We start from the raw sequence: 12,412 nt of genomic DNA, 5'->3' as shown, positions 1-12,412 counted from the left end.
GAATTAGAAAGGCTGTGTCCTTTATACATGCTGAGGTCATAAACCCATCCTCTGAATGAAAATGTCCAGTTATTGCTTACAAACTTCATATGAACACAGATTTGCTGTAGAAATACCACAGGCAGAAACTTCTTAAACAGAAATTTGTTGAACTCCTAAAAATATTTTCCCTTAACGGCCTTTGTGAGAATAAGAAGTACTGTCACAGTGGTGTATGTGGAGTGTAGAGGTGGACCACCCAAGTGTAGGTGGAATTAAACAATTTTATTATGTTTGGTCAAAGTCCCAACGTAGTGATCAAAGTAGTTTAGTGTTAAAGGTGTGGTATGAATATGTATGTGCTTTGAGTGCTTTACAATGTAAAACTGGAAAAGGGCTACTATATTAATAAAGTCTAACCTGCTGGAAGCCAGGAAGCAAGACGATCAAAAATGCTGACTCTGAATTGGGGTTAACTCTGTCATTACAGACACAAGAGAAACTCGTGTACTGCAGTAAGACAGCATTAGTTTGTAATTCTTTCAGCTACACTAACATTGCTGTTTAAAGGTCTGAGAGCAAAGATAGATTTTTTTTTTAACAGAATTCAAATTGTCTTAGTCGTATTAATCTACATTTCTCACTGATGCTCACTGGGGCATGAGAACATCTTTAGATGTCTTAAAAAACTCCAGACTCTGTCCACTCGCTGAAGTCCATTCATGGGTGCATACGAGCTTGTCCAACCAGACTACATGTGTCTTTTTACACTTGGAGAAAGTGTTTGACAATGTCCCTCGGAGTGTTCTGTGGGAAGTCCTTCAGGAGTATGGGATGTCTGGCCCATTGCTACGAGCCTTTCGGTCCTTATACATCCGTTACAATAGCTAGGTCTGTCTACTGTATATATACATGGAACTGAACAAAAGATAAAACAGAAAACAAATATTTAAAGTAAATCAAGATGACTGCTGCTATTATGATTTGGTGCCAAATTGAACTGAATTCAAAAGATAATACTAAGACATGAAGGGGAGCTCTGAGGACATGGATCAAACTGAGGGCGGTAAATAGGGAATCATTGAGGAAATTAAAAAACCCAAACTCAATAAAAATCAATAATCCCAACCATAATTCAACAAAATCCAGGACTAGGACAAGGACATGCAAGCTTATTTTTAACTAGTTTAACTTAAAATTATAGCTGTCGAAATTAACGCGTTAATTGCGATAATTAAATTTTGGAATTAATTACGTTAGAATATTTAACTATTTAGCGCAACACGCAGATAAGTCGCTCCCATAATTCCACTTGATTTGTTTACCGCGCCACTGAAAATGGAGAAGCAGGAACAGGATGGCCTTCTGGATGGGGAATTTAAATACAAGAAGAACATAGATGGGACAATAAACAAACGCGTTGTAATTTGCACTCACTGTAGTAAAGAGTTTCAATTTCACCGTTCAAATTCGACCTTAAAATACCACCTTAATGCCAAACACGCGTTTGTCGGGGCAGCAGCTTCACCCGGCCTGCGTCAGACCACTCTTAGTGAACGCAGGCCACTCGGTAAGTCTTCTTTGGACAAACTGACCGACAATATAGCCAAATGGATAGCAAAGGACTGTAGACCGCTAAGCATTGTGGAGGACAAGGGCTTTGCGGATGTTTTAAAGGTTGCATCTCAGGACGCGTCCTACAAGCCCCCAGCGAGAAGCACAATAACAATTCGAATCCACGAACTGTATGAAACGGAGAAAAAGAAAAAAGAAGAGGCTTTAGTTCACACAGAATGCGTGGCTCTGACAGGAGACCACTGGACATCATTGAGTAATGACAATTACCTGGGAGTTACTGCGCATTTAATCACTGAAGCCTGGGGTCTGACATCCTTTGCGCTGACTATAATGAAAACGGAAGAGCGGCACTTTGCGGAGGCTTGTGCAGAGCAGTTCCAGACTGTTGCTCGCAGGTGGAGAATTGAGGAGAAGGTGACAACAGTAGGCACGGACAGTGCGCGCAATATGATCGCCGCGGCTCGCATCATGCCATTCAATCACATGCCGTGTACCGCGCACATTCTACAGAGATGCATCACAGTGAGTCTCGCAGACAGTGGCTTTGTCACTGCGCTGGCCAAATGCCGCAAAATTGTTGGCCATTTTAAGCACAGCCCAGCAAACACAGCAGAGCTGAACGCAGAGCAGGTGTCACTGGGGCGCAAGCAGGAGCCGTTGGCCCAGGACGTGCCTACGCGCTGGAACTCCACGCTGGAGATGGTGAAGCGCTTGATCCGCAACCAAACTGCAGTAACCGCGACTCTGGATAAACAAAAGCATAAACTTGTCCTCCTGACGCCTCCAGAGTGGGACAAACTCCAGAGACTGGAGACACTTCTAGAGCCCTGCAGGTGAGCCTGTCATTGTGACCATAATTGTAGGTTTAGATTAAATGTATCAAACATACATCTTAAATCAGTTTTGTTATTATGAAAATGTCTTATTTAAAAAATAAATGAAATCAAATATTTTATTAATATTACCTAGTATTAAAAAGCTTTTTTTAATTTGCTGTCTTATCTGTGTGTGTGTGTGTGTGTGTATTCCACTGCAGATATGTGACTGAACTGCTGGGAGGAGAGGCCTACGTCTCCTGCTCTGTAGTTCTACCAGCCTTCTGCCACCTGCGCCGTGTCATGGAAGTAACTGATGAGGACCCTGCATATGTGGTGAGGTTTAAAGAGAAGTTTAAGGAAGACCTTGCTTCCCGCCAGGAACATACCAACTATGCATGGCTCCAGATCGCAACTGCACTGGACCCACGTTTTAAAGACCTACGCAGTGTGCCCAAGACTGACAGAGAAGCAGTGTGGACCACACTGGCAGGCATGCTGCATGAAGACTCTCCTAGAAGATCACACACTGCAGAAGAAGGTCCAGCCAAGAAGAGGCTGAGCCTGCTGCAGATGGACTCTGATTCTGAGTCAGAGGAGGAGGTACAGCAGGACAGAGCCATACAGCGCTACAGAGCAGAGCCCTGCACTGCCTTACAGGACTGTCCCTTACAGTGGTGGGCAGCTCATGCAGGAGCCCACAGCCAGCTGGCCCGCCTTGCTCGCAGATACCTGGCCACTCCTGCCTCCACAGTGCCCTGTGAGAGGCTGTTCTCTGTAGCAGGGCACATTGTGAACAAGAAGAGGTCTGCTCTGCACTCAGAGAACGTGGACAAGTTGGTTTGTCTCAGCAACTGGCTGAAGGATGAGTAGACCAGAGGACCGTGTGTTTAGAGCTTGTTCTATGGTTGAATGTGATTTAAACAATACTTTTCACTGTTGTTCATATTTTTTTGCACTAATCTACCTTACCCAAAAGGATGATTGGAGATTTTTTCTATTTTGCCTGTTGAATTAGGCCTATGTTGTGTGAACTTGAAGATGTATATGGATAAAACAATGTGCTAGATTTAAACGGGTGGAAAACATTCAGTAAAAATCCCTCACAATTATTTGAAGCCCTGTTCTGCGTGTACTGCTTGTACTCACAATTAATAATAAATAAAACAAACAAGTGTGTTAAAAACCACTATCTGTCCCGATTTTTACACATATATACACATATACACATATATTTCGAGTTGCGATTAATCAATTTTTAGGCTGTGATTAATTCGCTTCCAGCACAACACCCAGCCTACATCAGACCACGCTGAGTGAACGCAGGCCACTCAGCGTGGTCTTAGCATTAAATAACACTAACAAGTGTGTAAAAATCCGCTATCTGTCCGTATGTTTGCACACATTTTGGTCATATTTCGAGTTGCGATTAATCATGATTAATTAATTTTTAGGCTGTGATTAATCTGATTAAAAATTTTAATCATTTGACAGCCCTACTTAAAATATATATATATTATAAAACATTGTATGTTTTAGTTCTTTTTCCAAAAGTGAAATCAGAATGTTGCTTGCTTGAAGTTATGTTTTTATCACACACTTTCATATTCTGATGGATGCATCAGAGAGCAACTCGGAGGCATACAGACTAGAGCAGCCAGGATTTGAACCACTACTCTCCCAATCAGTAGATGACCTGGTCTACCTCCTAAGCTACAGCCACCCCGACATATCTACAAAGAGATATAAAACCTCCTCGCAGATGTTGAAAACAACCACCTACAGTGAGAAAGCAACCAAAAAACAAATAATGACCATAAAGATGTATAAAAGTCAGAATTACTACAACAGAAGCTAAAAAAAAAAACTATAAAGAGACACAAACATCCAATGGAAATATTTAATATTCAGTCAACTGACACCAAAAGGCTGGCAAATCCAAACAACTAGAACATTTAACATCTTAAAGAAAAGACATGTATAACGATTATTTTAGGTTAAGTCTAGGTTTAGACCATCTAGGTAAGGTGATGGTTAGAGAAAGCCTTCAAAAATAATGTTGTCTAACTCATAGATACACAACTGTGTGTTTTGTCAGTGTGCACACATGGGTTTGTACGTGTATGTGTCAAAGAGAAAGTGTGTAAGTGGCTGCGCTTGCTTTAATGTGAACAAAAATGAAGGGTATGGCAAATTAGAGAATGCATCTGCCTGGCGTCTGAATAACAAATAACACCATTAGGGAGACAGGGGTGTTCTCTGCCAGGTCCTGCAAGATGAATGGCTGTGTCACTGCCTCATACAAGCATAGTCACACAAACACACACACACACACCACACACTGCAATACACAATCGTGCTGTCATACCTGTGGATGATTAAAGTGTAAAAGGTAGCAATCAAACCTTCAAACTGGTCTGTTTACCATTTCGGTGTTCTGCCTGCGTAGGCTTATGTCAGTCTGTCCTATTTTCACACTATTTTTCCAGACTCAGAGGTTCTCTATTAAGTAAAGTCCTAACAGTTGTATTTTAAAGAATGTGAATTTCAACGAGTGGACAGTGCTGTTGCACTGCTATTGTGCAAAACGGTCATATTTGTGTTCATGTTTGTGTTACCAGTGATCATTTGCGGCTCACCATTCTAAATCTTTTACACTTTGAGATGAGACTGAGGGACATGAGATCCCATCCAACCATCCAAACATGCAATCAATTCAATGTGAGGTCTAAACAGATGTTGGAACTGAAGGAGGTTTCATTAAAATGAAAAAAGAACATAAACTTACCACAAAGGAAGAAAAAAAAACTTCAAATAAACAACTTGGTTCCGTCTTTATTAAAAACGTGATGGACAATTCAGCAATATTAAACGGCCTGAAAGACCACTGATATGGTCAACTATCTTGAAATTTGTTGTTCCCTGAGTATTTAAAAGTAGAATGGGAGGCAGAGCCTTCAGTTTTCAGGCCCTCTTCTGTGGAACCAGCTTCCAGTTTGGATTCGGGAGACAGAAACTATCTCTACTTTCAAGATTAGGCTTAAAACTTTTTGCTAAAGCATATAGTTAGGGCTGGACCAGGTGACCCTGAATCCTCCCTTAGTGATGCTGCAATAGGTGTAGGCTGCTGGGGGATTCCCATGATGCATTGAGTATTTCTATGTGTTAATAGACCTCTCTGCACTGAATCACACTTGTTAATTATCTCTGTCTGTCTTCCACAGCGTGTCTTTATCCTGTCTTCCTTCTCTCTCCCGAATGAAGCAGATGGCCCCGCCCCTCCCTGAGCCTGGTCGGAGGTTTCTTCCTGTTAAAAGGGAGTTTTTCCTTCCCACTGTCGCCAAAGTGCTTGCTCATAGGGGTTTTCTCTGTATGTATTATTGTAGGGTTTACCTTACAATATAAAGGCGACTGTTGTTGTGATTTGGCGCTGTATAAATAAAATTGAACTGAATTGAATTATTTTAAAGGGTCAAGAAAAAAACTTTCACAGTATCTCCAATAGCCAAGAACACTCTGGAAGAGGTACACTCAAAAAAAGGAAATTGGGTGGTTGTTACATTTACAAAAGTCTAACTTGTTTCTATGGTGAAAGCAATTAAATCATGTTGGATCTGCATGAAATTCAACAACTTAATTTGTTTTTGTTCAGATGACATGATACAATCTAGGAAGAGTGGTTAGTTGCCTGGGCTCACAAAATTCACAAGATCACACGAGATGTCAAACCACAGGAAAATCACTGGGGTTATAAGAGGCAGACAACCACACACACACCACGTGTATGCTGATACTGTTTATTATGGTTTAACTTGTCAAGGACAAAAACATAAAGAAAATTCTGCATCAAGCATGGCTTTCCTACTTTTGTTAAGTCTGTATTAACAGCTCAATGCCATGGTGGTTAGCGCTGTTGCCTCAGAGCAAGGTCCTGGGTTCAAATCCACAATCTGGCCAAGTTTGCAATGGGTTCTCTCTGCGTACTCTGGTTTCCTCCACAGTTAGAAGTCATGCAGATATAAGGGTAACTAGCGATTCTAAATTAACCACAGGTGTTAAAGTGCAAATGGTTGTTTGTCTCTATATGGTAGACTGGCGACCTCTCCAGGATGTACCCTGCCCCTCTTACCCTATCACATCCGCAGCCCAGATAGATAAGAAGATGGGTGGATTGGAAGTTGCTGTAAATCTGTTGAATTTTTGTTGAACATTATGTAATATGAATACAACATGTACTACAGACATAAGTTACATTTTTTTCATTCAACAAGATTATCGTTGGTGTAACAAACAAATATTTTACTAGGTCATGTAACAAGACTGACTTATGATGTGCCAAAGCGTTTAAACAATATAACATGAATTTAAATAAATTTAATTAGACTAACTTGGTACAAACATGTTGACTGAATAAAAGTCAACTTAACTGAATGTTAATGTTACTATTATGTTAAACCTACATATATTGTGTTGAAACAACACATTCAAGATGGATTAATATAACATGATTTGTTTAGATGGAATATAAGTGGCAAGATAAAATTACGTTCATCCAATGAATTATTTTTTTGAGTGTAGGCATATCAAACCCTACAATCAAGAGAAACCTTCATGAATTGCTATAGAGAGGGTAAAACTACTGACCACACTCAGGAACAGGAATTCCACAGCTTGTGACCATAAATGATGTAGGAGTGTTATCGTCACAGTGAGTTGTCTTTTTGCCACATTTTTCTTCACAGATCTTTTTTGTAGTATCGTGTGATGATGTGAATTCTGTTGTGGGATAGATTAGATGTCACGAACATGCAAATGTGTGCAGTTTTCTTCAAAGCAAAAAGTAACTTCTTTGACTTATTAGATTTTCCCTTTGCTTTGCTTGACTCCTTTGTGACCTGCCACATTTCTAAAATGTGGGGGTTTTTTTCCCCTCTTAAAACAAGATATTACAGGACAGAGGCAGCATGTTTTGGGTTTTTTGGCTCTGTGAGTCGTCTGGATTTCCATCTCATTTGAGATTAGCTGAGAAGAGCTGTTTTGGATTAGCTGAGCTCCTCGGTCTCCCTCTGACACTCTCAGATAAGAGGGCCTGCAGTCGCTAAAACACACTAGTCAAGGGAAATGCCCTTTTTCTACATGGTTAACACTGCTCTATTCCTCTCTTGTTGCCCAATGCTAACTCTTTGTGGAAAGGATTATTGCAACAGACTGTAGAGAGCCATTATCATGCTGTCAAGAGACTAGTGGCTTTTTTGAGAATCACATAAGGGTTAGACCCATATACAAGGCTGACATTGGTCTGTTTATTACTGATCTAATTCTTTTCTCTCACTTGCGGTTGAGGGTGACTGAGCCTTAATCATTCATATTGTTACATCATGCGTTTTGTTCTGAGCTTTGATTCCAGTATGGAATCAAAGTAAGTCCTGCACTTATTTTAGGTTTTAGTGTTGCTTAAGAAAATAATTTTGATGAGTGATTCTTTGATACTGAAGAAGCATGGAAGTAAAAGTGAACTGAAAAAAGAAAACCCTTCCCGGAGCCAGACCTAGGAGGGAAGCTTGCTGGCAAGAGTCTGGTGGCTGATCTTTCATTCATAACTAGGTACAGCTGCTAAGAATGACATTGCAACCCTGTGGACCTATCATCTGCAGGTACATGCACTGAGATTGGATGCTTTACAAGGTAGGAGAGTGATCCCAGTGGGCCTCGCTGGCTGGGTACCAGCTACGTAAATTTGGGCTCACCAACTAAATAATAGTCCAACACCATGTGGTGTCTTACCACTCACCCACAAGCCCCCAGCTGTCTGCTGTTATAGGGCTGCACAATTAATCAAAATTTAATCTTGATCATGATTTTGGCTCTCCACAATTAAATGAGGAATATTGAGCAATCCCAAAAAGTTGCTTCTGTTCATTTGGGTGGGAGAACCATTTCATCACTGACCAGAGTGACTTCTTCAGTCATAGCTGACTGCAGGCTTCCCCAACCTCATAAACAGTACATATGCATAACGACTGAAACTAGCACCACTAACTAAAAGAATCAACTTTTTGGGATTTCCTTAGCTGGATGATTGAGCAATATGTGAAAATCTAAAACAAAAGCCAATTAGGTGCTCCCTAAATTAGCACTTGATCATGTGACTGGATGTGCCACTCACAATTGTCCCCAGCGGACCAAGTTTTTTGGATTGGACTGGATGAGCAAAACTACATTAAGAATATATATATATGCTTTGAATTTAGAGCAAGTGGTGGTAACCAAGAAAAAAATCATATGCACAGTGAACTAGAGATTTCATGTCAGTCTATCCATCCAGCTCACACAGGTTATGAGACACAAATGCAGGAAAATGGTCAACAACAAAAATTATGTTCCTCTCTTCTGGTTATTTTTTCAAAGTGGCAAAATCTGCACTGTGTGCAAAATGTTGCAGGGGACACAGACAGAGATCTCACAGCTGTTGAGTACTGAGCTGCAGATTTTACTCGCATTCATCTGGCAGGTACAATGATTGGAGAGGAAGATTTTATATTATTTATCTGCAAAGCCTCATTTAAAATAAATTAATTATCACAATGCATGCAGCGCAATATTAAGACATCATCAAATTATGTCTGTTTACAGTTAAAGAGCTATTTACATTTTCAGCTTCACAGGTCTGAGTTATTATTACTGAGTTATTTCACCTTTGTTTGACTCCCAGTTTATACTGCATTTTGCAGTTCATTATTAAGGTTTATCATGAAGTAATATCCTGACTGGTAGGTCTTCAGGTCAGAAATTTTCATGAAAAAAGGTAACTGAAAAATGTGAATGGAGTCAGGTTAATGAAAACATTTAATAAGAGCAAATATTGTAGTCTTTGCTTATCTTTCTAAGACCCAAATCCAGGCTGGCAGTGGGAAAGGCTTTCACCTTTCATTTGTTTTCCACTCTGTGAACATTACATTGCTTTGTACCCTGGCCCTCAGTGTGCCACTGAATATAAATCACACTGTATAAAACATAATTCTTTAAAGACAGGGACAAAGTGCCTCTCTTACCATTTTTTTCCTCCTATTAAATCAAACGCCCCAAAAAAATCTGATCTTGGTGATGGGGCATCTTCATCAGCAGCTTGTAAATGTCAGAAGCAGAGCACCTGTCAATCACTGCTAGCGACACATTAACAGCAATGCCTTTTTGCTTGAGGCAATTATTAATATGAGGACAAGGTCTCCTGAGAGCATTACAAACAACCAAGAAAACAGTTTGTGTCTGTATTTTGAAGTGGCAGGTATATAATAATTGTGCAGCTGAAAGCTTGGAGGAAGGAGGAAACATACCCAGCGTTTGATTATGGTAGTAGTCACAGTGTTTTGAGTCTGTCAGCTGCTGAGGAGCTGTATTTAACATTTTGAAGAAGGACTTGCACATGCTTATTATGTGTTGCTGCTAGGGTTTTTCAGTGTTTTATTAATAAAAAGAAAAAAATGAACAGTACGAAAGAATAACTTATGTGTGAGGCAGGACTAGGGATGGGAAGCAAGAATCAAGCTCTTGTAGAGAACCAGTTCCCAGTAGTCCAGTGCTTTGGAATTGTTTGTCTGCTTGTCTATTCCACTTCCACTTGTACTATAATCAGCTGATTTCAAGCATGAGAGCGCATAACATACTGCAAACCACATTGGGGCAGAAACAGTTGCATTATGCTGCTAATACTTTGATGCTTTGAAAGCAACTGCACAGACAGCATGCTAACACTAAGCTAGCCAAGGAGCCAGAGTGATGTTAAAGCTGAGTGAATGGGGAACCCAGCCCAGCAGTCAGACCCTGGACTTCAACTAAAGTTACAGTGATGAGTAGTCATTTAAAGTCAATAATTTTAAAGTCTCTTTGTGCTGGTTTTCATCTTTGCTTCGTGCTGTCAGCTTATTGTTTATATGTAAACACTAAAGGAAAGATGTTGTTGTGTGAGAAACGGCAAAGTAATGCAGCGAGTAGTATAATGAATTACTGTCTCCTGAGAGCAATTAAGAATTCAAAAGAGTTCTGTGTGAAATATGTAGTACATTTTTTTTTTCAGTATTGGACAAACCACTGTTCTCAACAAAAAGGAGAAATTCCTCCAACATGCACTAACATTTGGCCCACAGTATGCAATTACATTGTGTGAATGTAATGTCTTTGATATGCTGCTTAGTGAAGGTGGACTCAAAGCACAGCCAATGAGAACCAAGTGAGAATCAATAAACGAATCGTTAAGGAATCCAATCAATAAGTGATATTGATAATCAAATCAGAATTGCTAAATTCTTATCAAGAATGTTTAGTAGCAATCATGTGACCTGATACAGCATGACACTATGTTCAATGAAGGCACAATAAATCCACAGTCTTGTAAGTACAGCTTCTAATCTCACTATTACAAAGAATAAATCTATTCTAAATCTAACATTTTTTAACTATACCTACATTGAAATGCTCCTTGAATTCTCAAAGGCTAATAATCATGAACACCAGTGAGGGTTCAAATTCTTTCAGCTCCAGTAAAATGATCAGTTAGTTTTTTCTCCTGGTAGTTAAAATATAATGTATGTAACAGCAGGCACATGTAAAAAGGATGGAAAATGTTATCAGTATGCTGGCTAGTTGACATATAAAAGAAGATATTATAGGAGCCATATGCTAGTTTCTTCTCATTTAGGTTATGCTTTAGAGTGTACACACTGCATTGGTGCACGGTTTTGGGCGTGGCTCATGGGTGTGTATTAGGCAATGAGGTGCAGCGTGTCTGTGGACCACAGAGGGTTAATAACACTCACCTTCCTTCCATTTCCAGAGTGTAACATCCACCCACCTGTGTAAAATCCGAAATTCCCATGGTGTTGTTCAAAATGTGCTCTGGCACAATCATAAGCATGCTTGTTACTGAAAACAAGAAAAAAGCGTCCTGCTATGGGCTGAACCATTTGTTAATGTGGAGGGGGGGGGACACTCTGCAATATATTCAGTTTTAGCTTTTATATTCACTGTTGACTGTAACTACGCTCAAACTGTTAATGCTATCTTATTGTAATAAACAACACTGTCATATGCAAAACTGGGGTGGCACTTGGGGTGGCAAGGGATCATTTTAGGGTGGCACTTGCCACCCCATGCCACCCTTCTAGATCCGCCCCTGTGTGTGGGTCACAGTTGTGTTTGTTTTTGCAGTCTGTGCATTTGATTTTTTTTTATCCCATGTACTGATTTGTGGTTTGGACAGTGCAATAGTTAAATAAATAGAACAAAAAGCTCAGAAGTGCATTTTATGTTTTTATTGGTGCACGTCTTCAGAACTCCAATGTTTAGCCTGCTGCGGCCACTGATTATGGAGCAGCTGCAATCGATATGTTCTGACAGAAGCATTCCAAAAAAAAAAAGAGATGCACTAATAAATACCAGCAACAGTTGGTGAGTTGCTGACATTTAGTAAGTAATTTGTCATTGATATCTGCCACTTTATGACTAACTGCAGCATGAAGGTTAGACCAGTAGGAATACATAGTCCTGGGAAGATGTAGAAATGATGAGGGTCTCTGATGGGCAATGAAAATGTCATCACATGGCAAGAAGACAACAATGAAAACAAGGAAGAGGTTAGTTATTAATATGTGGATGTGTCCTAATCCTAAACTGTTTGTTTGTCTGAGAGTGATACTTTTTGTAAGCATTGAAATTGGAGACCAGACCATTGCTTTACATCATGACTCATAACTGAGAAAATTCAGCGTAAAAACAGCTAAGGATATATGTTACTAAAAAACAAAAATCCAGGGTCAAAGCACCGCAGCACGTTAAAAGGAGAAGGGCTCCATCCAATGCACAAAACACTGGGAACCAGAAGCAGGGGTGTAGATTAATGGTCATGTATGTCTTTGATGTCTGGAACATGCTGTGTGACACCACAAATCTTTTGGATTGAATTAATCGCAGCATGGACAAAAAGCCGAACTAACAGCAGGAGAGGTGTGATTATTTGCTAAAATAGCAGCGACAAAGGCAGAACA

The 12,412-nt window shown here is 40.0% G+C and overlaps 1 protein-coding gene across 1 annotated transcript; it reads left to right on the top strand.

The window, feature by feature from the left end:
• Positions 1–1,186: 1,186 nt before the first annotated feature.
• On the top strand, positions 1,187–3,398 carry LOC146377084 (E3 SUMO-protein ligase ZBED1-like). The gene is made up of 2 exons (XM_084944919.1): positions 1,187–2,390; positions 2,594–3,398. The coding sequence occupies exons 1-2, from the start codon at positions 1,318–1,320 to the stop codon at positions 3,243–3,245; spliced, it is 1,725 nt and encodes a 574-aa protein (XP_084801045.1). The 5' UTR covers positions 1,187–1,317; the 3' UTR covers positions 3,246–3,398.
• Positions 3,399–12,412: the final 9,014 nt, after the last annotated feature.

Source organism: Perissodus microlepis, chromosome 11 (assembly GCF_051167445.1).
Source record: "Perissodus microlepis isolate ML-2025 ecotype Zambia chromosome 11, ASM5116744v1, whole genome shotgun sequence".
Lineage (NCBI taxonomy): Eukaryota > Metazoa > Chordata > Actinopteri > Cichliformes > Cichlidae > Perissodus > Perissodus microlepis.
Note: the sequence above shows the minus strand (reverse complement) of the source record. Positions and strands in the feature narration are given on the sequence as shown.

Bases quoted from the DNA above. Each gene is read 5' to 3' on its own strand.
- LOC146377084 (XM_084944919.1), top strand. From the start codon at position 1,318: ATGGAGAAGCAGGAACAGGATGGCCTTCTGGATGGGGAATTTAAATAC. The intron at 2,391-2,593 runs GTGAGCCTGTCA...ATTCCACTGCAG, and splicing joins ACACTTCTAGAGCCCTGCAG to ATATGTGACTGAACTGCTGG.